This window comes from Lepisma saccharinum, chromosome 20, assembly GCF_977018435.1.
Source record: "Lepisma saccharinum chromosome 20, izLepSacc3.1, whole genome shotgun sequence".
Taxonomy (NCBI): domain Eukaryota; kingdom Metazoa; phylum Arthropoda; class Insecta; order Zygentoma; family Lepismatidae; genus Lepisma; species Lepisma saccharinum.
In genome coordinates this window covers 30,925,860-30,953,563 of record NC_139248.1, presented here as the reverse complement: position 1 = coordinate 30,953,563, position 27,704 = coordinate 30,925,860, and the positions used below count along the sequence as shown (strand labels likewise).

The 27,704-nt window shown below is 39.0% G+C and overlaps 1 protein-coding gene across 1 annotated transcript in view; it reads right to left on the bottom strand.

Annotated features, from left to right (window-relative positions):
- LOC146003412 (venom dipeptidyl peptidase 4) overlaps window positions 1-24,568 on the bottom strand; it is a 139,909-nt gene extending 115,341 nt beyond the window's left edge. Inside the window, exons 1-2 of the mRNA XM_083141695.1 lie at window positions 24,469-24,568; window positions 10,362-10,509 (exon numbers count right to left, since the gene is read on the bottom strand). Of these exons, the coding sequence (XP_082997821.1) occupies window positions 10,362-10,509; window positions 24,469-24,480 (160 nt within the window). The 5' untranslated portion in view covers window positions 24,481-24,568. The remainder of the gene's footprint in view (window positions 1-10,361; window positions 10,510-24,468) is intronic.
- Window positions 24,569-27,704: the final 3,136 nt, after the last annotated feature.

The window sequence follows — 27,704 nt, the reverse complement described above, 5'->3', positions numbered from 1 at the left end:
CGATATGGGTTTCCTTTACACGCGCTGCCTTTATATCATCTAATATTAACTGGGGTAAATCGATAGCAGCCCATACCGACCGTTACAAAGTTTTGGCACCAGAGCTCGGTTTTCCATTCCATATTATTGACTGAGGTGAGAGTTTTCTTTGAGAAATTTTTTTACCATCCTCATTTTCCCCATCCACCACGCTCATTTTGAAATTTTGACCTTGTACCTTTTCTATTGTCCAATAAGAATGACACCTCTCGATGAGGTGAAAGTTCTCGATGTTAGTTGTCGGACGGTTTTGTCGTTCCCTGTTGTGCCACTTTCGGCGGGTTCGATTTCGCTTCTGCCTTCGCCCCCCCCCCCCCTTGCTCAGGTCCTCAAGATGTTGACGCCAGTAACAACCTTGTTTGTCGATTCAGATACCCAACACATACTTCGTAAGGCTCATGTGTCCCATCTTAAATCGTACGCGATTTGGGACTTAGACTACTCCCAGTCACCTGTTGATTTAAGACCTACAAAGGTAATGATAGTTCATAGCAACATTTCCTTTTCTCGAGCCTCTCTCTTTTCCCTTATCTTTCCATTTCGACTATTAATTCTAAATTTTAAGGGTAACATATTTCATAAGTATTATCTCCTTTTAAATTGGATTATCGCTTCTCCTTTTGACCATATACAATATTGGTCATTAAATAACGTTATTAAGAAAAACTAAATATGCTGACCAAGGCAATCATTTATTTTATTAAAAACATAAACTAAACGTAACGTTTCAACCTTCTAGCAAGGTCTTCTTCAAACTCTGTATCAAGTACAAATGTAACAAGATACAAAAACAGGGCATTATACACAAACATTACTCCCTCCAGACTATTAGAAAGTTGTTCTGCAACTTTCTAGCAGGTGGGTTTCCCTTGTCAACTCTACTTTCACCTAAAAGGCTAAACATATTTACTTCCATATAGAATGTGATTGGACTTTATATCTCACGCTCTTTTTCCTTCATTTTTCTTCCTTCTCCTCTCCTCTTTCTCTCTTGTCCTTTCACTCTTTCTAACACCTTCTTCCATTCTTTGTTTAACTTCAGCCCCGCATTCCAGTTCATTGTGTCTTCTTCACCTTTCTTCTCTATTTCCTTGGACTCCTTCCATTTTCTCACTAGCATTCTCTTCTCCCTTCCTATCTGCTTAGCCTCATCCCACTCTATGTCATGTCCTGTTTCTCTCGTGTGTTTAAATATTGCATTTCTCTCTCTCTTAAGTCGTACATCATCCCTATGTTGTTTCAACCTGTCTTTCAGTCTCTTTTTCGTTTCTCCTATGTACACACTCTGACATTCATTACATTTCACTTCGTAGATAATCCATTCCTCTTCCTCTTCTCTGTTTTCCTTTTTCTTGTTTGCATTCTTTGCTATTCCTAAGATGCTTTTCCCTCCCTTCCTGTAAGTTTTAATGCCCGCTTTCCTAAGCACTTTGCATACCTTTTCTGTGGTCTTCCCCATACTCCTTATTCCAAACCTTCTCTCTTTTTCTTTCTCTTCCAATTCTCCCCTGCCCCTTTTCTTCCTTCTTCTGTTTATGTCCAATCTATCCTGCTTCTCATAGCCATTATTTTCCAGCTGTGCCCATAGGCTATTTATTTTGCCTTCTTTTTCACATTCTTTCGTGCATATTTTCTTTATTCTGTCCTCGAATTTCTTTTTGTCACCTCTGTTACATCACTTCTCTTGTGGTAGAATACCCCTGCTGCACACTTCTTCTGATGCCAAGCGGTTTCAATTTCTTGTCCTCTCTTCCTTTTCATCAACATATCTAGGTAGCTTAACTTGTCTTCTTCTTCTATTTAAAGTTCCAATACTATCCCTCTTTCTTCATCTTGTATTTCTTTGGCAAAAATGTCGAGCTTCCTCTTCGTTCCCTCCCATATGCCAAAACAATCGTCCACATATCTGCAAAACGGAATTATTTTGTCACCTCCTTTATCTATCACTTTCTTTTCCTATTCATTCGTAACCAATTCAGCCAATGCTGGGCTTAGGCTAGAACCTATATTCAGTCCTTCACTCATTAACATTATTTTATCTCCCATTATACTGTAACCGTTATTGTACTTGATACAGAGTCTGAAGAAAACCTTGCTAGAAGATTGAAACGTTACGTTTAGTTTATGTTTTTAATAAAATAAATTACTGCCTTGGTAAGCATATTAGGTTTTTCATAATCATGGAAACAAGGCTTAATGGTGTTATAATAGTTATTAATATTTTTTTTTTTTTGCACTGAGGCATTCAATACCTTGCTATGATGCTACAGTATAGTTCTAATGATACTACTTTCCTTCTATTCCTTCCTTTTGCAGCGAGTTGCCTTAACTTTCCTATTTATTACTCTAATTTTCTATTCTTTTATTATCGTTTTGTTAGTTCCCTTTCCTTTTATATGTTACATATTTCACGGGGCTCCTACGCTACTATAATGTTTGGTTGGAAGTATATGCATCGGCTTTACCATCTGAAACGCACGCACTGCTATGTGCCATTCGTCATTTGCTTTGGACTATAGATCTGCAACTCAGCTTATTGCCCCCATGCTTCTCCATCTCCGTTACAACCTTCTCATCTTCAGCTGTAGACATTTCTGCACTCTTCTTCAGCTAAGTGACCAGTATTGGAAACCCTTCGTTTCAGTGCCAATGTTGTTTCGTGTGAATACTAAGTTGCTCCCCTTATGTTGGATCCGGGATGGCTGACATGGGAGTTTCCTTGAATTAGTAGTGCGTGTGGACTGATTTAGTATGATAGTTATTGTAACAAATTCATATTTTGATGTATGTTTGATTTATATGTATGAATTTATACATTGGTTCTTCCCCTAATAGCGTCAATTTATGTAACATAGGTTCTGCAGGTGCTCTCATCTGTTGCTTTTTCCTATAGGTGTTGTGCATGTATTGCAAATTGTAAATTGGAATGTCCTTTGGACACATTTTTCATGTGGATGCTCCGGCTCCAAATACACGGTGGTATATTTAGTGTCACCCATATTTTGAGTATATTCATGGGTTTTAGATGAGTATTTCTATATATGTATTTCTATTTTGAATTTTTCATGGAGTTTTCTTGCAAATTTCTTGCGGATTAATATGTTAGCTTTCTACCATTTATGATTCCGCTTATATTATATTGAATTCTAGTATTTTCTCTATGGTGCTTATTCGGGATTTTTAGGGTATATTATTGCACCGTGTTAGTATTATGGTTTACTTTTCAGCTTGCCAATTTTTGACAATATATATAGGTAAGATTACATTTCCAGGTGTTTTGCTACTGGTTATGTTGTTCAAGTTTAGAAGTCAGTTATATTTTGTATTGTCTTTGCGCATCACGGCATATAGACTCGAAAAATTCATTTTTTATTTCCCATATTTGTACATATTTGGTGTTGTATTAGGTTTTGGCCGATATTTGACATATTTTGGCTATTTTTACATATTATTTCCATATTTCAGAACATTTCTCAACATCGCGCAATAACTAGTCTACATGTCCCCGTGTGACCGAAAGAATTGGGTGAATTTCTTGCGAATAACTGACAAATTTGAAATACACACTCATTACTTCTTGCGATATTGAACGCAGTTTTAGTCAATGTAAATCCATCTTAAAAGATAGCAGAAGCAAATTCACGTTCGAACATTTACAACAAAATTGGTTTATCCATTGTTTTGGAAACAGCAAATGAAAACCCATTTTGTGTTGTTTTACAATTAATATCAATGTAAGCGTACTGTATTTTATATAGCTCGTGCAGAGTCTCATATTATTAAAAATATATTTTTTTGCAATTTTAAGTCCATATTTAAATCCATAGCCTATTTGCTGAAAATAATTAAATATGTATTTACATATTGAGCACATTTTTGCTACATATAAATCCGTTCACTGGTAATCACGATACGAAAGTACACACGTTAAAAAGGTGCTTATAGCTGACGTTTATCGTGCTCCATAATAAAAACAGAAGAGCGGCTCCTTCAGTGAACGTTTTCAGATTCTACTGGTCGGTCACGGAGAACAGAAAGAGGAGAAGGTACACACTTGACCAGAAAGTTAAATTTATACGGCAAGTGAACGCTAATCTACACAAAATTAAAAGTGAAAGTACTGCAGATTTAGGTATCGCTTATATTACCTCACTTTACACAGTCATTAGTAAACGAGACCAAGTTTTAAAATTGGGTAGTAAATGAACAAAACTCAGGCCGTCAACAAGACGGATTTGCACAAAGCTCTTCTTACCTGTATTTAAGAATCAAATTTTTAGATTCGTTAATTTACTACATTATCACAGAAATAACCTGTATTATACATGTATCTTGTTCCTCAAAATAGATACAATTACAGTATTTTAATAATGATATGACATGGTATTTAAACCTGATTTGTAAGTAATTCTCAAGGGGTAAAAGGAGTGACCTTCCACGTAGTACACCGTGGACTGCATTTTGCAGACTAACGAGGCTCTGGTGTCTGTCTTCATGGCCAGTATAATTCTGTGCGTTGTCCTGTGCTTTGTCCTTATGTGTGCTGCGTGCACCTTTACAGCCTCAGTCACCAAAGTCAGAATATTCTAATATTTTAGTTACACGGCACAACAATTATATTACGTGTTTTATTTATGATAAGGGCTAGACTCCGCATATTGTGACGAGTGCAAAATAGCCTAAGTTCTGACGCACCCAAAATTTTAAATTCAAATCAAATCAAGTAATTCTCAGTTATACGTATTATTTTCTCTTCACCTTGACATGCGTATAACTCAGGTTCAACTTTATCTAGACGACAACAAAAGCAAAGAACACGAAGATTAACGCAAATGAATTCTAAGCAGATGCATGTTTGATGATTTCGCCAATCGAACGAAGGCTTGTGCGGTCTGTCATGCCGCTACGGTGTGAAACTTTCTTTGCCTTGTTCCCAGGCGACACATGTCACTGAAGTCTGGGTAACTGTTCTCCAATGGAGAGGGTTCCCGCGTAGCCAAGTGGTTAGCGCTCTCGGCTTTGGTTGCGAGCGGTCCTGAGTTCGATATTCCCAAAATAACGGCGTTGACCCTAGGGTGACCAGACGTCCTCTTTTATCCGGACATGTCCTCCTTTTTAGGTATCTGTCCGGGCGGAATTTTTTGAAATCGGTAAATGTCCTCCTTTTTTAGAATGAGTATAGCATCGACAGTAGCAAATGTTCTGCATAGAGAATGCTTCCACACATAATGATATTCATATCACTTGGGGTGCATTAAGTATTCGAGCAATGCTCACCTAGCATCTTGGAGATGAACATGATCACTAGGGACATTGAATTTTCGCGATGTGCGAAATCGCGAAATGTGAAAAAAAGATGCAATTTTAAACATTCTGTACGTAACTACTCCCCCAATGATGAAATATGCATGAGTTGTATTCGCGAAGTAATGAGATATGTGTGCTTTTCCACGAAATGAACGCTTTTTCGCGAAATAACGGTGAAATATAATTAAATTAAGTAGAAAACACGCAAAAACTGGAAATCGAGGTTGTGCGAGCAAACCGTCGATTTGTAACGAAACGTTTGCCTAAAGTTTCCTACCACTTACAGCTGAAGAACGTTTTATCTTCGATCACATCAGGAAGACGCTGCAAATTGGGATTTCCCATGCACATAATCTCAGTTCAAAAACTTCGCTCCCTGTGAAACTGCATTCCTTTCTTCCCCTGAATATGCAATTTAGAAATGAACTGATTTTGTGTTGATGTTTTATTTTTGGTTGGACAGTTAAGTACTTGTGTATGTGTACAGTACATAAAAATTAAGTAGTTTATCAATTTATAGCTCTTCTGTATGTTGTTTCCTCTCATGATGAAAAAGTGTGTGCCAATTTTTTTTTTTTGTCCACCGCTGGTATATACCGCTGATCTAACATTTTATTTACCGCTCTCCTGCATTTTTATTTACCATAAATTTGTCTCCCTTTCCCGACTGAGTCATTAGTAGGGGTGTGCGCGATCCAGAAAAGTCGGTACCGAGATCGGTAAAAAAAAATCCCCGTCCCGATCCTGACTTCGGGATATGATTTCCAGACATTTCGGGATCCCGAGCAGTTCGGAACCTTCAAATGGTCGTTTTAAAGAGTGGTTAATTCTTGATGTTTTCTGCATTGTAAGTGTGTTGACACTTCTTGGAAATTTTTAGTTTTTATTTCAGAAAAGAAAAAAAAGAGAAATGACGTCAAATTCGCGATTTCCACTGGGGAATTTTCTTTATCATTTACCGTTACTGAAAATTTCCCACTTGGTCGGGAAATTGCGGATTTTACCCGTCCCGAACGTCAGAATTTATAAGATTTCCTCGTCCCGGCCAAAAAAAGTTCTGTCCCGCACACCCAGTACGTATTATTATTCTAATTCGTTGTTTCACAACCTGAGACTTGTGAAACACATGTAATTTGAGCACCTTTTTGATTGACTGATACGTATCGTTTATTTTAATTCGCGTTTCTTCCACTTTTGGTTAATCGCGAAGATGAGGATGAGCGATGATATGATGATTTTTATGAAGGGACACTCGCAAAGAACATCCATGCCCAGGAAGGGATTCGAAACTGGCACCTCTGGCGTTGTGGCGTGGTGTGCTAACCACTCCGCCACAGAGGTTGGCAAGTTCATTTTCGAGACATACATACGTGATACAGAAACGCGTAGTGAGAATTTTGATTATTAAGTCATATTTACTTTTATGAAATAACGAAGCGAATATGCATCAATGATCTTGCAAGAAAATATCCAACTTTTAAAGGATGGAAGAAACGAATATGAGGTAAAGTATAAGGTGGCTGTCACTTTCCCCTGCTGTTGAAAGAGTGATAGAAATGTTCGTGGCATTAAAATCATATTTTTTGACCCAATCTAAACTACATAAAATTTAAATTCGGTTTTTGGAAATAAGTTAAAGCGAAGCTTACTTGTTACATTTGCATTCACTTGTGGTGATATTGCATTCTAATATCCAAGATTGTAGAAAGAGTAGAAGTCTGTGCTTCAAACTATAGATATTCTTAGTTATGATTGTCATGTGTTAAATGATAATTAGGAGATTGCTTTCGTTGCTTAAAGGTAAGAGGAAATTGTTTAAAAATTCACCAGAATTATATGTGAGCAAAGTGTTGGTACGGTTTTCTTTTATATTGATTAAATTATGAGTAATGGCAAATGAGTTGCCATTTGGGGTGCCCTCTTTTTTATGACTTTATCCTCCTCTTTCACCATGCTCTGTCCTCTTTTTTACATGTATGTGTCTGGTCACCGTAGTTGACCCAGCACCGTGAGGACAATTGGGAAGCTACTTCAGGAAGTAGCGGGCTCTAGTCATAAAAACCAGAAAACAGTGGCGATGGGATCCGATGCGCTGACCACACACAGAAAACATAAATGCATCATATCGATTGATGCACCAGAATGCTTCGAATAATGCACTAAAGTGTGTTTTATGGCTTCTTCAGAGAATCAGATTCACATTTGATGCATTTGTGTTCATTTTTGTATGTCGTGAAAGAAAACACCAAAGTGCATCATTTGATTCAAGTGAGGAATCCTTTCAGTCGAAATGCACTTCAATGCATCAGTTGATGTTCCTTGATGCACTTTCCTACATCTTTTTTGATGATGCACTTAAACGTTTCGCCTGAGCTTCGTAAACCCTGTAGCTCAGACCAAACGTTGAAGTGCATCACCCAAAAGGATGCAGGAAAGTGCATCAAGGAACATCAACTGATGCATTGAAGTGCATCTCGACGGAAAGGAATCCTCACTTAAATCAAATGATGCACTTTGGTGTTTCTTTCACGACATACAAAAATGAACACAAATACATCAAATGTGAATCCGATTCTCTGAAGAATCCATCAAACACACTTTAGTGCATCATTAGATGCATTCTGGTGCATCAATCGATATGATGCATTTAATTTTATGTGTGTATATTGGGCCTTTGTGAAAACGTTTAGGGGCTGTAGAAGATATTTTGGGAGGTGTTAGGGGGTGTTGCGTATGGATTAATCACTGGCAACAGCTACGCGACTCGAAATCAGCTTCAAAACATGAATGATTACACTGGTCTACGTCCATTTTGCTGACTGGAGTCTGATGGTTGTTCTTTAGTAATTCGAGGGTGGTAAATCCAAAACCGAAATCCGTTTTTTTCTATCACGTCAGGTTTCGGAGGAAAATAGAAAATTATCTAATATTAGGGATGTATATTTAGAGCAATGAAACAACGTAGTCCGTAAAGAGGTCACAAGATGGCAGCACATGGAACATTATAGTGATTATTATTTAAATCAGTTATTCGAACATTGTTAACCTCAAAACAAAGGACAAATATTACTAACTTAGTAAGGAAAGCGTATAGTGCATATTTCGGGATTAAATTGGGTGACCAAGATAAATCCTGGGCACCTCATAAAGTATGCAGGACCTGTGTAGAAAAGAAGGAAAGAAATATGTTAGCGTCTGGAACAACCTTCATGTATCTGGACAGAGATAGGCATGTATTAAGATATTTTCAAAGGGACGAAGAATATGTGTATTGTACAGATGTGAAGGGACTAATTGAAGCTATGGGATGTACGTATAATGCAGAAGAATGGAGGCTTTTTATTGATAGCAAGAGGAGTTTGAAGTGTGTGTTGATACATAATGGCAATAAGTTAGCATCCATTCCTGTTGGCCACTCCGTACATTTGAAGGAAAGCTACGAAACAATGAAAGAACTGCTTCGAAAGAAAAAAGTATGCAAATGACAGTTGGCTTGTGTGTGAAGATCTCAAGGTCATTTCAATGTTACTTGGTCAACAAGCAGGTTTCACGAAATATCCATGCTTTTTGTATTTATGGGACAGTCGAGCAAGGAACGAACATCGGGTACGAAGACTGTGGCCTGCCAGGAAAAGCTTTGAAGTCGGGGTGAAAAACATCCAGAACAAGCCGCTTGTTGATCCTAAGGAAGTGTTACTTGCTCCACTGCACATTAAGTTGGAATTAATGAAGCAGTATGTAAAAGCTCTGGATAAGAATGGGGCTTGCTTTAAATACATTGGCTCAAAATGTCCTGCATTGACGCATGAGAAAGTAAAAGCAGGTATTTTGATGGTCCTCAGATAAGGATGCTAATGGAAGATGAAGAATTCTTACAAACAATTAACCACACAAAGAAAGATGTATGCTGTGCATTTTCTGATGTCAATACAAACTTTCTTGGAAACTTCAGGGCGCACAACTACGAGGTTCTAGTTGAAAATTTGTTGGTGACGTTTCAAAAGTTAGGTATGCATGTTGTGCTATTCTGTGGTGTATGTTAAGTTTAGCATAAGTACAGGCATCAGGTGCTGACTGTATGTGCTCGTGAAACAAATTGATCAATTTGCCGGAATTACCTAAACTTTTTGTTCATTAAGAACTCCCTATTGAGAAAATAGAAACGTATGTTTGTTAAACAACGTGACGTGATACTCTGATTGAACATCTGACTACGTCGCATTCTCTTTGCAAGTGCTGTTGGAATGTAGCCGGATATAATTTTCTGAAAATTTTGAAATGTGACTTGTCAAACAATGCAACTTAATACCTGTTATCAGCTCCGCCACCTTATGTATAGTCCTATAATTTCATTATGTGCAGATATCTATATGGAAAATTGTTGGAGTTTAGCCCAGTATTATAATATTGTGAAAATTTTCAAATGTGATTTGTGAAAAATTGTGACGTGATACACTTTTTTTTAACTACATATTTGGAATCAGCGACCTCAAATTATATAGAATCAGTTATAATATGTAAGTCAGCAGAAAAAGAAATTTCATTATGTGCAGATATCTATATGGAAAATTGTTGGAGTTTAGCCCAGTATTATAATATTGTGAAAATTTTCAAATGTGATTTGTGAAAAATTGTGACGTGATACACATTTTCTGACTACATATTTGGAATCAGCGACATCAAATTATATAGAATCAGTTAAAATATCTAAGTCAACAGAAAAAGAAATTTCATTATGTGCAGATATCTATATGAAAAATTGTTGGAGTTTAGCCCAGTATTATAATATTGTGAAAATTTTCAAATGTGATTTGTGAAAAATTGTGACGTGATACACATTTTCTGACTACATATTTGGAATCAGCGACCTCAAATTATATAGAATCAGTTAAAATATCTAAGTCAGCAGAAATCTTTTTTTCATATGTAGACCAGTGTTATTCAAGTTGTTTTAAAAAATATCTCTAACTTTAAACTAAAATTGTTCTAATTTGTCTTTAAGAGTCAGTACTCACCTGTGACCCACTGTCCATTGAAGCCAGTCGCAGAAAACTCTCCCCCAAGAATCTCCTCCAGAGTGAAAGGGTTCAGCGCACGTAAAGGGGTTGCAGACACACAGCAAAACGCAAGCACTGCTACTGTAAACACACTCCACAACCTTCCCTGCAATATATACAGAATATGTGTATTACCTATAACAGCTTATCACAAATAACCACCAAGTGTCAATTGAAATGGTACTGAAGGAAATTAGGATAATCTAGTTTGAGATGATAATGATAGATGGAAGGCTTTGTATCACTATGGCGATAAACCATCGAGTTTAAGAATAGCATAGTGTTAGTTGCCTGGCCAGAGATATTGGAGGGTTTTTTTACACGGTAAAGGATGCTTTGTTACACACGAGTCTCTCTGTTTGATTCTCTTTTAACTGCAACTCTCTCTCTTTTGTTAATCATTTTGGTGCATTTTATTCAATGATTTGAATCTTTGAATAGAGTTATTATTGACAATATGTGTTGCATTCTTAGGCCCACTGTAGTCCAGTCAAGTTCGTGGCTCCTTTGGTTCTTCACTATGTCCAGGGAATCTCGGTAATTATGTGATATCGCCCGAACACCTCTCACTCGTTTATTTCGTTAATTTTAGCATTGATACGTACCTATTCTGCATTGCAGAAGATTCTTTAAGGTGAGGTTATGCCTTTTCCCATAAAATAGTGTCAAATTTTCATATTATGAGTCATTATTTGTCTTCCTTGTTCCGCTTGGGTAATAGACAATATGGCGTGCACTCGTCATGGATCATCGCGCGTCGTGCTTGTGTTTTGTCGACTTGGAGTGGGTATGCAGTGTTTCAATCTTCTTCATCGAAAAATACCTACTTTCGTGTTCATTATGTCATCACAAACCATTGACGGATAGCAACCCCAAAAAAATTTCAAGATAGCCCCACAAACCATGACGGATAGCCCCAAAAATTATTCACGATAGCCCCAAAAACCATTGACGGATAGCCCCACGAACCATTGACGGATAGCCCCCAAAACCATTCACGATAGCCCCAAAAACCAATGACGGATAACCCCAAAAACCATTAACGATAGCCACAAAAACCAGTCACGATAGCCCCACGGACCATTTCCGGCAAGGTTAGGTTAGGTTAGGTTTGGTAAGCATAGTTAAAAAAAAGAAATAAAATTCTCGTAAAAAATGCACGTTTGGAAACACTGGCGAGACCGCGTGAGTTTCGGCGCTCGCGCCATTTGCAGGTATATAATGGAAACAACAGCATAATGTTGTCGCTTTACAGAAAATGCAAGTTCCTTATATAAAAAGTGATTATTTCTTGTTCTGCAGCATTATATGGTGAAGTTTTCAGTTTCCGCGAAAGAAAATACCTCGATGAACTTCGACAATGCTACAGAAACTGATTTCAGTAAGTAGTTTCTCCTGTAAATTTGAAGAAATCCGATCGGGCGATATCGCACATTTACTGGAATTTCTAGAGCAAACGAACGAAAACAAGTTCTCTGCGCAAGTAGCGACTCGTAGAGTGCGCGTCAAATCTCCTGCATATGGCGATAGCCAATAGCAGCGCTCTGCAGCGGTGCCATGTCGAGATCTCACACGGATAAGAGACAGCGTGCTGAGCGAAACGCCTTGTCACGAAACTAGGCAACGCCGCACGTTTGTGATTCACTGGTGCTGTTCAGCCGTTCAAGGTCATATGCAGGAGATTTGACGCGCACTCTAGAAAGCTCGACCAATGAATGCGTGAGAGGGGTAAACGCGGCTGCAGCCACCAACCGTTTGTAACAGCGCGCACTGCTTATCTCCGCCCACTCATTTGCTCCCCTTCTCTACTGTTATGTGCGGCTTTACTCCACAGATTCCACAGACTGTAGGTGTAGTGCAGGTGCTTTTCGTGTAAAGCCTAGTTTCCATTCTGACAAGTTCCACACTCATGACGAGCAACATGCGCCGGCGCATGTTGCGTGTCATTTAGTGCAATGTTTCCAATTCAAAACTACTTCTGCAAAATACGCCCGCAACAACACTGGAGTGCAGGACCGCAGTGTGGCGTTGTGCAGTGCTTGAGAGTGGTTCAGTGTTTCTCCTCTGGTATTGTAATAATTTGGTGGTGATGTAACTTGTGTAAAGATGGACAATACAGCTATGGCGAGTTTTGAGGTTATGGCAGGCGGGTACTGATGACATTTCACAACACTGATTCCTGTTCATACTGCTCTATAAGTTTTACTACTTTATCTTTCGACCACTCCATATTGTCCACAAAACAAATACTCACATGCAACTACACAACCAACTACACTCAAATAACAGGACATTGTGTCGTGACGCCGCTTCGGTCCGAACAGCGAGCACGTGGTTGTAGTCGCGTCGTCTGTTTCTACTCTAGTGCGCATGCCCGTGACCCAGGAACTTGCTGCAGGCTGTTTCCATTGGCCGCGGCGCATGTTGTGCGTCAAAATAGTTTGGGGCAATTTTGTCCCCGGCACTTGCCCCGCTGCATGTTGCAGATAGTTTCCATTTCAACAAATGCTTGTCACATGCCACGTCGCATGCCCCGCGCCATGTTGCGCGGCAAATTTGTGGTAATGGAAACGGGGCTTCAGGCTGGTGCAAGGGCATTGTGTTAAGCCAAGTAGACGCAGCTCGCAAGAATAGCCTTGTTCATGTTCAGAAGATCCAAGAAATGACTGCCTGCTGCTTTCAGCGTTCATTTGATTGTTTAGCACGTACCATGCGACCATACACCACACTGTACACCCCGTCGATAACGTGGTGCAAACGGTACAGACATCAAATACAGTAGATGGCGTAAGGGTTGTTAAACGTCCAGGAACCCATAAATTCTGGGTTCTATTGAGTTCAGCAAGAGGACCGGAACCTTTTTTCTCGCGCAATTTAAATTCGGTCCAAGTTTGTATATTGTTTCACTTCAATACGGAAATTAGACCAGATTTAAATTGACCCGGAAAAAATGTTCCTGGACCGTATTTAAATATTGATCCGAGAAAAAGGTTCCTGGGTCAGAATTGTAATACTTCACACATAAAAAGGTTCATTACGGTCCAGAACCCATTTACGCTTGCTGATTTTCTCTTCTGGACCGGAATTGGATTTATTTAAAATTTTTGGACCTTTAACGACCCTGAGTGACACCAAATTGACAAAGTTGACGACTCAGTGTTGCACTTCGTAACCAACTAGACACGCGGGTGCAAATTGAAAAAGTGCAGAGAGCTAGACGGGGCTTGTGGGTGGAAGAAAACACTTTTGTGCCTTCAAGTGCCACGCACCTTTCTTTTCTACCCATACTTTCAAATGGCACGAAGCCCACTGCATACAGTAGATCATATCTAACAGATCAATGGAACTCAATCACTATGACACGGACAGACCTGTTGTTTGGGTCGTTCCAATTTTCGATGAGGTCTCGACGTGAAAAATTTGGTTTCAACATTCGTTGTAAGTCGCTATCCTTGCACGCTTGTACACTTTGCCCATGTGGAAATATTTACTCCTCATGTGTATCTTTTCTAATATGTTTCATGGGAAAGATATACCTTCACATATTTTTGCTCCGTCGCAGGAAAAATATTTTCTAACTATTCTTGTTTGACCCATGTCTTCCACATACCAATTTAAGCTTCTCGCCCGCCAAAGCGTATAGATCAGTCCTATGCCGACGATAAGAAATTTTCGTTTCCTACTTCACATGGAATCAAATGGTGCAATCTACTACAGTGCGCCGCTACAGTGGGAATTTCCACGCATGAAGTCCAGATGCAGTGTTGCCAGGGGCGACCACAAAGGGGCGGGGACAGCAGGGGCACTTGATTTTTATGTCTACAAAAGTTCGTTTTTCAATCGATCACCTCCGTAAGTTATTATTCTGCAAGCAGTCATGTTTTTGTCTCTCTACTGTGCTTCCAAAATTTATATTTATATTTTAAAATTGATTCTTGAATCCAGCACAATGCTAGCAATAGTAATGTACTGTAAACGAACGAAATAACCCTGTAAGTGTATATTTAACCGTACAATCTGCAATACTAAAGTGGAATCGGCAACATGCTTTGTTGCTGTCTGTGCATAGGAGTTGTCCGGTCATTGGATAGTTCAAGGTCATTTATTGCATTCTTTTGTCCTGCTATCCCTGTATTCGTGATGTTGGGCGAAATACACTTAAATGTTTTGTCAACTCACCACAAGATGGTGGTATCTTAGAACTTAACTTTGGAAAGGGGGGGGGGGGGGCAAAATGGAAAGTTTTCAAGACTGTTGAATTTACATTTGCAAAATCACAAAAATTGCTCGTTACTTTGCTCCTCAGGTTCCAAGAAGTTAACAAAAATACCATTAATTTGTAAATTTTCATAAAATTTTGGGGATGAAAGTGCCCCCTTCCCTCCCTCCCCGTTGCCCCAGCCAAGTTACACCTATGCACATACATGCATATGTGTGCGATTACCTAAACACATAGACAACAAAAAAATATTTTCATCTCAACTTGAAAATAAGCAGGATTGTAGTCTAATGTTCAAGGTAAGGCTGCTTTACGATAGAATCTCAAATTATTTTATTTGATTGTGAAACTGTAGGTCTAAATTTAAACTATTTTTTCCGCAACTTTAGATTTTGAATTTAATTGGAGTGCTATGTACAGAAAGACAGGGAAGTATCATGAAGATTGAACTTTGAAAGGAACTCATAAAATCCAAGAAGTTGTTTCGAAATATCATTAGGTTGGACGCTGGGAATGGAATATTTATAAATATATTTTTATTAGTGATAGCCTATGGAGAAGGAGGGGTCTTATTCTTGTTATTATTATTATTATCATATGACTTGGGGATTATGTACACTGTGTGTTCACAATCCTTATGTCTTATGATAATAATGATAATTGGACTCCCAAGAAAATCAAAACAATTTGATCATATAATGGTATGTATGTATGTTTTGATTTTCCTTTGTGATACTCTGGTTAAAAATATCATTTGCCCAATAATATAAGTTTAGACTGCTGAAGTAGTCCCTACGTAGACTGGACGAATCCAAACCCTGAACGGGAGGTTGGCAGAAACATACGGCCGAAACTGTATTTTGTGTTCGGATCAGTACATTGCTTGTATTCTTTCGTTTGTTTAGCGTGCGTGGGTTTTTGTATTTGTAATGGGCGTTACAACTTGCAATTAACCTTTTGGAAGATGATCTAAAATTATTTTCACAAATTTTAATTCCCAATCTGCGTTCGTCTTGCGGCAGACACCATCCCGATTTTGCCAATGTACTCGTTCACTTAGCTCATGCGCCGTTGTGTCGATTTTTGCGACTAACACATTCATTTTCCTTGTATGCTACATTTGTTAAGATTAACTGCGGCGATTAATATTTTTGAATTAATTACATCTTAATACAGACCATAATAGAACATCTCAACACAATATACAATCAAGATTTAACAAACGTGGCAGAGAATCTCACCTGTAATCTGATAAAACTTGATGCGGTAATTCTTTCAATCTTTTATTTCAGACACAGAATTTTATTTGAGATATAATCATTACATACTGTCTTCCATCATTGATTTTTCTCAGATATTTTTATAACAGAAACCTGGCAATTGTTGCGTATATCAACCATCAATACTAATTTTCCTTTGTTTTTAAGATACTGATCAGTTATAGAGCTGAAAAACTGCACTTATGCGCAGATCATGTTTGTCATTTGTTGACAACTGTCAAATCCATATCTCAGGAACTACAAAATGAAGTGAGAATTAGCCGATGTGTTGGAAACTAATAGAATAAATCTGCATATTTAAATGTTGTAAAGCTAAAGGTTTATCAGACAAGAATTTCAATCAGAGTGAGATATTTTCCACAAGTTTCTCGAAACAAAAATCACAAATCTGCTCAAAATGACAATTGCAAGAGTTTTACAACCAGGATTGTTAAAGGTCCAGGAATTGTAAATAAATTCAATTCGCGTTTTGGAGAGAAAATTAGCAAGTGTAAATGGATTCTAGACCGTAAAGTCTTTTTAAAAAATATTTAAAGTATTCAATTCGGTCCAGGAACATTTTTTTTCGAATTAATTTAAATCCGGTCCAAGTTCCGTGAAATGAAACAATACGCAACTTGAACCGAATTTAAAATGTGCGAGACAAAAGGTCCACGTCCTGTTGCGGAACCCAATAGAAACCCATTATAATTTATGGGTTCCTGTATCTTTAACAACGCTGGGTGCAACGTACCTTTATCCACATTTGCGAACTTAGAGGCATAATTCAAATTATAGTAGTCTTACCCTATTCTACAGAATATTATATGACAAGTTCTGATTTGCTACCCAATGAGCATATCGCTATTACCCAGTAACCAGTGCCCGAGCAGGTTAATTTGTTAATTTTCAATCTCTCCTGTAATGTTTGCTTGTCTATCGTTAGTTGAAACCAGCTGTGGCTCGACTTCCTATGATTTTACTTACTAAGATGCGATGCATCAGGATTGGAACACGACTGGCCTTTCCTCTGTTTCTTTCCAAGCGGGGGAAAATATAATCTCATCGCATGATTGCCAGGTGAAAGTAATTCTTTTTTATTGTTTTCAGTAATTACACCTTTTGTAGCACTGAAACACCAGCAGTGTTGCCAATGCACAGTCTTCATTTCTAAAAACAACGATTTTCCTAGTTCCCCCTTAAAGACGCTATCGGTAGAAATGAAAATTTCTTTTTTCACTGCCGTAGATGCCGAGCTAATCACCTAACCAAACTGAAAATTGCCGATGGCATGTCTGTACATGCGGTTACGTGCCATTTTTCATGCTTTGTTAAAAAAATTATTTACACTTCCAGTTACATCTGGCAACACTGCGTTGACACTATTGAAATCCAATCATTGTTCCCCGGTTAAAATATACGCATGAAAAAGGCTTCAATTTGGTATAAGGATTAGATGCGTAACACTTCCGGTTCAAAAGTTGTACTATCCTCAACTCCGGGCTGCGTTGTAAATGGAACAGTAGCTCAACACAATAACACAAACTAACAAAGATAATGCAACCTCACGTTATGCAATCTCTAAAGAAACTGAATTGGTAACATCTCGTTTACTCCATGTGGACTTGACAAGTACTGTCAGTTCCTAAAACGGACGCTATTGGTGGGAAAGGTTTCAGGGGAGGAATTACTGGGCTCCGCGTGAACTTGATATATGACTGTCAGAGCGAAACTGATATTTCATAACTTTCTTCGAAGTAAAGTGGCGTTCGAGTCAGGACTTCAAGTATACGTGAACTATCTATACTTTTTTCTTGCAGGAAACTGAGCGACCGCTAACCATTAGACTAGATAAATACACCAGCGCCGAGAGAACCTTCAAAGTCTCCCCTTATGCCCAAGAAATGTAAGAGTCACGTAGCCCAGCCAAGTATTATAGACCAACGAACGGGATTGAGTAGGCGATGGCTATAATAGGCTAAGTTATACTAAATACTGAATAAAGGAACATATTACATTTGGCATCAAACAAAAATTAATGTTACGCATGCAGAAATATCAAAGAAAAATATCATATTGTGATGAAATCATTACACACCACCGAAATATCCGGGTTCGAATCCTGCCAAGGGCATTGTTGTTCTTTGTGAGTGTCTCTTCATCAATATCATCACACATTCTCATCTTTGCGATTAGCCAAAGGGACAGAAATGCGATGAAAAATGACAAAAACGCAAGTAAAGTAATTGCAGTTCCAACTTTCGGATTCGAGTACCCGATTTTCGGTTTCGTATATTATTTTAAAACTGCAAACCGGAACATTTTTCTTGTCTATTCCTGGTTTCTTGAGCTTAACAGGCTACCATAACACTATGCGAAGCCTCATATAGTGATTGATTGTCAACCAAGTCACATTCAATTGATTTAAATTTTTGTTTTAAGCCCGTTTTATACACAGATTGGCTAATCGGGACTGAAACTACAGTTTAAAGCAAACCAGAACCAGCATCCAACGAGCATGGAACCCGGGATCCCTTGATTACAAGGCTACGACATGACCAGTACGTCATTGGAAGGCTCAGGCAAGGCATGTGTATGCCTTTATTTTGATTTTATCTGTTTCGTTGAATTATAATCGCACGGACGGATTAGCCTTGAGAGATAGAAAGGAGATGTAAAAATGACGAAATCACGAAAACGCAACACACAGTTTGCTATTTTTTTTGCGAATATGTCTACTTACGTAACAGAGCTATGTCATACAATCGCAAAGTTTGCAAGCCCATGATTCTTCAATATGAATGTTCAGACGTTTTGTAAACGGCTCTAGATAAATAATCCATCGCATGGATTATCAGGCACATTAAATTAGTCTGAAGAGACGCACTTTAACCATAAGTAATTTTGGATTATTTAGCTTGTAAGTGCTTCTCCATATCTCATAATGACGGACATGTTAATGTCTAGGCATTGTTCAGCTGCTAGCAGTTTGATAAAATTATTGCGTAAAATTTTTGTTTATGATAAATGTAGGATCGTGTTACAAGTATTCGATATAGAAAGGAGATTTAGAAAATTATGTAAACAAAAAGATTAAACAGATAATAATCCGTTACTAATCAGATCCTAATTCATGAATGTTGATTTTTTTTAAAATCAGATCTAAAATAGGAGTTCGATAATCGTACTCATAAGCAGTTTGCAAACACACACACACACACACACACACACACACACACACTATATATATATATATATATATATATATATATATATATATATATATATATATCATAAGATGGAAACACAAACAAAGGGAAGCTGATATTTTGATTTTTTAATCTGTTCATAAGTTGAGCAATGACACGACATTCATAATTTATGATCATTTTTTTTTTATCGTAGCTTATCTTCAAGTTCTAAACCCGGATTTATTTTGTGGAATCCCCCCTATATCGAATTTATCTTGTAACTTTTATTTAAAGTTATGTCAGACAGTTAGTTATATTTTTCATGTTGTTATCACATATCAAATACAGGATGAGTCAAAAGTATTTTAACACGTTTTTCTTTGTTAAAGATTACGTTGAAAAAGCCTTCACCACTGTATTTCTAGTTAAATTCTAGCCTAACTTGATATATAGCATCTCCTTTTCCCATTTAAAATTTTTGTGTTGAATTCAATATAGCGGCAAAGAATATGGCAGACCTCAGCTTGATACACGCAACTATGGTTCACCTGCACCTGTTTCTATCCTTATCAAATGAACACAGCGTAACTACATTTTATCCGTGTGATAAGCGACTTTTGACTCACCCTGTATGTAAATCATACGAGGTTTTCTCGTAAGCTAGACAACCGGTCAGTTATTAAGGAACTCCACTCAGCCCTAGGATTCTCTACAGCGAGCGAACGAAAGCAGGTCTCTGCGCAAGTAGTGACTGACTCTACACGGTTCGACCAACCGGGATTGCGTGGAGGGAGAAAGCTACTGCATGTACCAGCTGTTTGCAGCAGTGTGTACTGCTTCGCTCCGCCAACTCGCTTTCTCTTCTCCGCTGTCGTTATGCGCGGCCTGCTCCAGAGATTCCTGGAATGGGGTATATCCAGCCTAGCTAGTACCTTTTTTTGGGGGGGAGCAAAGGATTCAGTTATCTCCCTTCTCATGATCACCAACTGCCCGGGCTTGCCTAGTGCTAATTTGTTTAATTTTGTAGCTTTCTTTGAAGCAATTTTCCACAGTGGAGGTCCATGGCTACAGCCCCATAAGCTCCTCCTAATTGTTAAGTACAGCACATCATATTCCCCGTTATGGAGCAATAAAGGACAATGCTTACTGAAAGCTTCGACTTGTGTTATTTTCACCTCCTTGCTGTATCATATTGAATACCCCAATCCCCGTTTGTTGGCAAATATGTTTCCGTTTAGAAGATGGATACGAAGCCTAATGACTCGTTGTACTTAATATAGCGAGAAAATGGACAGATTACACAAAAAAGACATAACAATAACCAGGGCTCGAAATGGACCGAAGTGCACCTGATGGTAAAAAGCAAATGTGTATCATCCAGAAAAACTGTTGTAATTATTGCGTCCGGATTTCCTATTTCTACTATAGAAAGTTAACCCGCACCGTGCCTGTTTGGTCTAAGGCATCATGCCTTGGGACAGGCGCAGGTTTGAGTCTGCCGAGGGAAGTGTGACAACTTTATCCTGAGATTTCGGCCTGTGTATGGGACCGGTGGCCACCCATCATCGTGAGGAAGTTGGGGAGCTACAAACGAGTAACGTAACCCTGTCTTGGAATATTACAACAACGACTAGGGGTTCGTCGTGCTGGCCACACGTCACCCCGTAACTGTTTGGTTGATCTCTCACCTCGGCTGGCCCGACCCTGTGGCCGAGTGGTTAGCACATCGCGCTGCGACGCCAAGGGTCCCGGGTTCGAATCCCGGTCGGGCTTGGTTGTTTGTGAATGTCCATTCATCAATTTCATCATTTCATCACTCATCCTCATCTTCGCAAATTAGCCAAGAGGCACAAAACGCGAAGTAAAATAAACTAGATCAAATCAAATCAAAACTCTCACCTCGGCAGGTGGGAGTGAGACCGGCAGTTGGTAGGTAGGCTCTGGTAGGCTGTTGCGTCACGGGCTAGTATATTATAATTTTATTAATATAAAAAGTTGAAATGTAACACGAACTGTTTTTCTTAAAGGTCGAGGGTCATTATTCGCCTCAGTGCGTAACTGGTTGTAAAATTTTCCGAGGTCACGCTTGAGACGAGAGGTTATCGCAGAGGCGCCTGCTCTTACTGACAATTACCAAATTACGAAAAAAAACGGCGGCTTCACGCCAGATAAGTTCGTCGCGCTTTACGATCAGGGGTCAAGCTTATGTGTAACAGAGAACGCATCAATTTGCATAACACGTGTGAGGCTGGGGGTCTTTAAAGCTACGCGGAAGTTCACCAAACTCTGGTTTAAACTAACTAAACCCTGTTCAAAATCGAAAATGTGCTTCGAAACATAAATATAAATTTCACAGTTCGTTGGACAAAATTCATCCATGAGTCTTCACAAGAAGGCCATAGGCAAACGATCCACTCGTTCTATCTTACTATTCTGGGCTTACGGCGGTCGGCCCACACGCTGGCAAGGGAAATGGGGAGCGGGAATACTCAGCAGACCAACCAGACAACATCGGTGGCGCCGAGAGTTGCAACGTCGCGGGAGGAAGTACTGCACACTGCTGCTGGATGATTGGTCGCTTCCTCGCTCTCCACTTCCCTTGCCAGCATATAGAGTGCCCGCCGTAAGAGTGGACAAGAACAGTGGCCAGTATGAATAGACACTTTGGGAGATTTCAGACCGAAGCGACAAGCGGCACGTGTCGCTTGGTCGTGAACCAGTAACCAATGTAAACTTCAAAAGCAACGAGACAGACAAGCAGCACGTGTCGCTCTGACTGGGCCGTTTTCTCAATACCGTGCACATAGGCGTGCTCACGGGGGGTGGAGGAACAAGAGGGCAGTTGCCCCCACAATACTCTCATTCAGAACTTTAGTGTATAGGAATCTTATCATCGTAAAAATAAATAAAAACAAAAGTATTTTCAAGTTCAAAGCAACGACGGATGGGGTGCAATTTCCTGTGTAATTAAACTATCCAACGTCTTTCTCTAGCAAACTTCTTGTAATTAAAACTCCCACACTCTTTATTCGTTAATTGCATTATCTCTATATGTTTGCAGAACAAATTATCGTATCGCGTCGGTTTGTTGTTCGCGCATGCGCGGTTAATGTTTTGCTTCAGGCAGAGTCGTTCGTGGTTTGCCGCTTGGGTGTAAATTCTACATGCCGCTTGTCACCTGTGGCTACCTCTTATCGCTTCGGTCCGAAAGCTCGCTTTCAGTTGAAATATGGTTGCGAATTATGACGACATGCAGCTTTCCCTTCTAATTATGATAAAGGAACAAGTTTAAAAGAAGGTAAAAGTGATTAGATTCTTCCAGTGTCATAGAACAGTTTCGGCGTGGATGTCTACATTCTAGATATGTTATCCGTACGGGAAAAATAAAAACGCTTGTGGCACGGCCGGACAATGTCGCTCGGATGCCAAACTTTATTTGCGGTGTTTTTAGGTCAATTGGCACCCAACTGCGGGTGACTTGCTTAAAACAAAAATGAAATTTTGGACCAGGCTACCCTTTGAATTTCTGAAGGTTTTGTTCCAGTTTTTAAAACCATATTCTGCAAACAAAATAAATTATCTATGTACAATTTGGTGTACATCTGTCTTTGAACTTGAGTTTACAGCAGGCTTAAGTGTGTCTCTTGCACTTGTGTAGGCCAGCGTGCACTCCGTGCGGTGCGAGTTTTCCCGCCTGTACGCTGAAACTCAAGATCAGTAAGCAGCAGAGTCCTCGTTTTCACAGAGTCACCTCCTGTTTCGTCTGCCATGATCACAATTCCACACTGCACTGGGGCTCATGACAGATTTCCCACTTTTCGAACGTGACTGACGAAGCCTCCCGTCTCGTTCACTTCCTCTTTTCCGCCCCTTTTACGAGGTTATAGTGCCGCTACTGCTTTACACCTGACACATGACTACGATTGATTGATTGATTTGCTTTATTTTACTTCGCGTTTTGCGCCACTTTTCGCTAATTTGCGAAGATGGGGATGAGTGATGATATGATGAAATTGGTGAATGGACACTCACAAACATCCATGTCCAGGCCAGGATTCGAACCCGGGACCCCTGGCATCGTGCTAACCACTCCGCCACGGTGGCCGGCACACATACATACGAGAGAGAACTTACCAGACCCGGTACTGTCCTGTAGCAAGGGCATATGTATATTCTGGTAAAACACTGTTGGAATTTGATGATTCCAAAAGTACTGGTAATAGTACTTTTTAAAATATTTTCTTTAGACACTATGACACAGCAGTAATATTATTAAATATGCTAAATTTTCTTTTAAATCCTAATTGGAAACTACGAATTTTTAACACCTATATAATTTTTTTAATGTATTTTTGTTTCCTCATTTCAAAATTTGTAGAATCTAAATATCACAAACCGTGACACAAGAAGAAAATATCGAAGGACGCACACAAAATGTCGGTATGGTCGCCGGCGAGCACAAAATATCATGCTATGGTGCTAATCCGGTGTATAGTGGAATGCATAAGTATTAGCCAAAGAATTTACCATCATTGTCATCATGCTCTATCTTTTACACAGTGAGAGTTTCAAGAATAAAAACCAAACAAACTTGCAAAACAATATGATGTTAACGCCCCTTAAAAATGAATGAAGATATTTATGTACAGTTTGCTGAGCAATGAGTGTGCATCCACTGTACAGGTGTTGATGCATAAAATCGCTGTTACGCACTAAACGCAGCTCCAACAATTTCTGTTTTGCTTGATTGATTGAGTTTTAAGTCCATTTTTATGTTCAGATAGGTTAATTATGTCTGGACATACCAAACCCCATTAAAAATCACATAAAAAACATTTCATAACCCTTGGCTATACAGCCCTAGAAGAGCATCGGCCTATCTCCCGGCTGCCAATCTCCCTCCAACAATCTTACCTAGAGGTGTGGAGATCTTCAACCGGTAATGGGGTGAGATGGGGTCAGCACGTCGAACCCTCAGCTGTTATAGGAGATTTCGCAGACCGGATTACGCTTCTCACTCGTAGCTCCCCAATTTCCTCACGATGGTGAGTTGCCACCGGTCCTATACACAGGCCGAAAACCCAGACTGAACCCAGGCGGAATCGAACGCATGCCGACCCGCAATCGGAATCCAAAGCATAGCGCCTTAGACCCCGGCCACGGAGGAGGACTCACAGATAGGCTAATTAAGTCTGGACGTACCGAACCACTAAGTGCTTCAACTTTGTATCAAACCCGGGACCCCTTAATTACAAGGCGATGATTCTACCACTACGCCATCGGGGAGGCCTATTTCTGTTTTGTACGAAATGCGTACCTGTGCAATCTTATCACGAGACAAGCAAACCAAAATCGTATTTTCACAAAGGAGCACATTCGAAAATATTTACACTTACCTGATTCCTCATCCTTCAGTCTGGTATCTTCCTGTGGGGTCAACGAACACAGAACAATACAGAACCTTGGATGCGTATACCGAGTTATCGGAATTGTCTTAGCTTATATAGCCGCTCTCTCGTCTACATAGCTCTCTCCTTTACTCAACATTATCGACCAATGAGACAGCGTCAATATGTGACATCACAGCACTTTGACAGCTATTTATGAGATAAAAAAAGTATATGTTGCGCTTGCTCTTTTTGATAAAAATTATTCAATATCTCTTACCCCACCGCAGTCTTACGATATTGACCTCAGTCGCACAACAAACAAACAAGGAATGCCACGCAATGAGCACGGTGACAAAAATATTGTTTTAACAAAATACACAAGTTTCTGGTACAGGGTGTTGAAAAAGATACGTGATGTAAATGCGAGGTGTCTACCGACAGAAAATTCCTAAAGGTCTAGGAATTTTAAATAAATTCAATTCCGGTTCAGGAGAGAGAATGGGTTCTGGACTGTAAAGTAGTTCAATTTGGTCCAGGAACCTTTTTTCCGGATAAGTTTAAATAGGGTCAAAGTTTCGTATTGAAATGAAACAATACACAACTTGGACCGAATCTAAATTGTACGAGAAGAATGTTTCCCGTCCTGTTACCAAACCCAGTAGAACCCATTAGAATTTAAGGATTCCTGGATCTTTAACAACCCTGAAATTCAGGGTGAATTCTTGGCACTGGCAACAGGGGCAGCTCAGAAAAAAAAATTAACACACAACCAAGGTGGATTTTGCACCCCTTCACGAACGTTCCAACTTTGTGCACCGTTCCGCTTACTTCCCACATCCGCTAATAAAAACATGACCATGTTATGTATTTACGGTTTCAATGACGAAAAATAATAGCCATATTTTTAAGTACTTTAAATATTACTGTTAGAGAATACCTTGGTAGTCTACACAAAGCCAACTCTTTTTTTAAAAAAATAGCCACAATTACATTATCAGATTCTGATGTGAGATTTTGGCAGTGCTCAAGTGGAGCGCACCCCGAGGGTGGCACGTCGGCAGTCACCCAACCCTGGTCACCCGATCATTAAGTCTCCTATGAGGGGTGAGTTCTGAGTGAATTTTCGTCACAGACTTGAAAATTGATCATATTTAATTCAAAATCTATCACTACTTTTGGTATTTTAATTTTGTAGTTTTCCCCATGTAGCTTCATTGAAACTTCCCCCTGTAGCTTCATTCTAGGGGACGAGGAGCTATTTAATCTGTTTGTTCGAATTGTTGTTTTGAGTCCACTTTCTGCACAGAAAGGCTAATCGTGACTGGACCTACAGTTAAAAATTTAATCCGAACCACCGTGCCATATGTCTCCACCGGCTATCGAACCCGGGACCCTTTGATCACAAGGCGACGACCTTACCAGCTATTTAGTCTTCCAGTTACGAGCAATTTCTTATTTAGCTCTTATTTCGATATTACCGTAAAATGTACAGCATTCTGCAGCTAAAATTTAACAGCCTGCCTGATAATTTACAGAAACGGGACGCAACCGTTATTTATTGATTGATTTATTTGGTGCATTTTACTTCGCTTTTCTGTCTCTTTTGGCTAATCGTGAAGATGAGAATGAATGATGGTATGATGAAATTCATGAAAACACACTTACAAAGGAGAATCATGTCCAGGCCGAGATTCGAACCCTGAACCCCTCTGATAACACTCCTCCACGGAGGTTGGCTTATTTAAATTTGAATCTGTTATCGTAATATATCAGTTTATAAGAGTAGATAATGATTATAAATTTGAGTTTCCTGCACCATAAATATATTTTTGAAAACTCATTCATTTAAATTATATTAATTAGGGTAAATATGTGCTGGTCCTTAATAATTTAAAACATTCATAGACATTTTTACAGTTAGATTACAGCTGAAGTTCACCTTCTTGGACTGTCATTTATCTAGTAAACTTATTACAGTGTTAATAATAGGAATTTGCAACCTTATCCTTTTTTAACCAATAGAGCTTCCTGGGATTATGCGGGCTTATTGTAGTATGTAGCGTTATTGGGATACAAGTATTAATATAACTTTATGTATATTTCTACCTTGCATTGGGCGTTGTGAAGAATCTAGGACAATTGCGATGGCGGACAATTGCGATGAATCCAAAATCACGGACAATTGCGATGATTTTGACGGTGAAGATCATTTTACAAATTAATGATAGGACAATTGCATCCATCAGGACCTAATCTAACCTAACCAAAGACGCTACAGAACTAATAATGTTGTGGAAAGTTGGAACAACAAAATAAATAGGTGGCTTGGAAGACCGCATCCAAAAATTCATGATGTTCTGGCCTGCCTCAAGAGCTAAGCAGAAGACACCAACATCAAGTACATGCGGATGGAACATAATCTAGAAGGTAAGAAATGGAAGAAGCGTGACATTAAAATCGAGGAGAGAGTTGGGAAGTGTATTCGCACATATGAGGAAACGGGTTACTTCAAGAGGTGTCAGTTGGTTCTAGCCCATATTCAAAAACTTGATTGAACCAAATTCAAAGTCGAAAATATCAATATTTCACATAATCCTCTTGTAAGAGGTATTGTACGGTGGTGTGTTAAGTCACCCTTCAATTTGATAGAAGATTTAAAATGTCATCGCAATTGTCTACTCTTCACTTCACTTCTAACTGTCATTGCAATTGTCCGGCTACCGGACAATTGATACAGGAAAGTTTACTGATGAAAGAATTAAGAAAGATTACCAAATTAAACTGTCAAATAGAGTTGATGTTTTGCAGGATTTAAATGATGATGAAAATATAAATGAAACAGACGTAAATAAGAATTGGGAGCACATACGTAATGCAATAGAATCAGGAGCTAAAGAAAGTATAGGATACCATAAACCGAGAAAAAGTAAGCCATGGTTTGATGATGAATGTCATAATCTAATAGAAATAAGAAATCAGGCTAGACTTAAGTGGTTAAATAACTCTGATGATACAAATCTAAACAATTATAATAGAATAAAGCGAGAAGTTAACCGCACGTTTAGAAGTAAAAAAAGAGATTACTTGAAAAGCAAAATTAACGTAATTGAAACAAACAGCAAAAATAAAAATATCAGAGATTTATATAAAGGTGTAAATGAGTTTAGAAAGGGGTGGCAACCTAAAGTAAACTTGATAAAAGATAAAGACGGTGATTTTCTAGCTGACCCAAGCGATAGTCT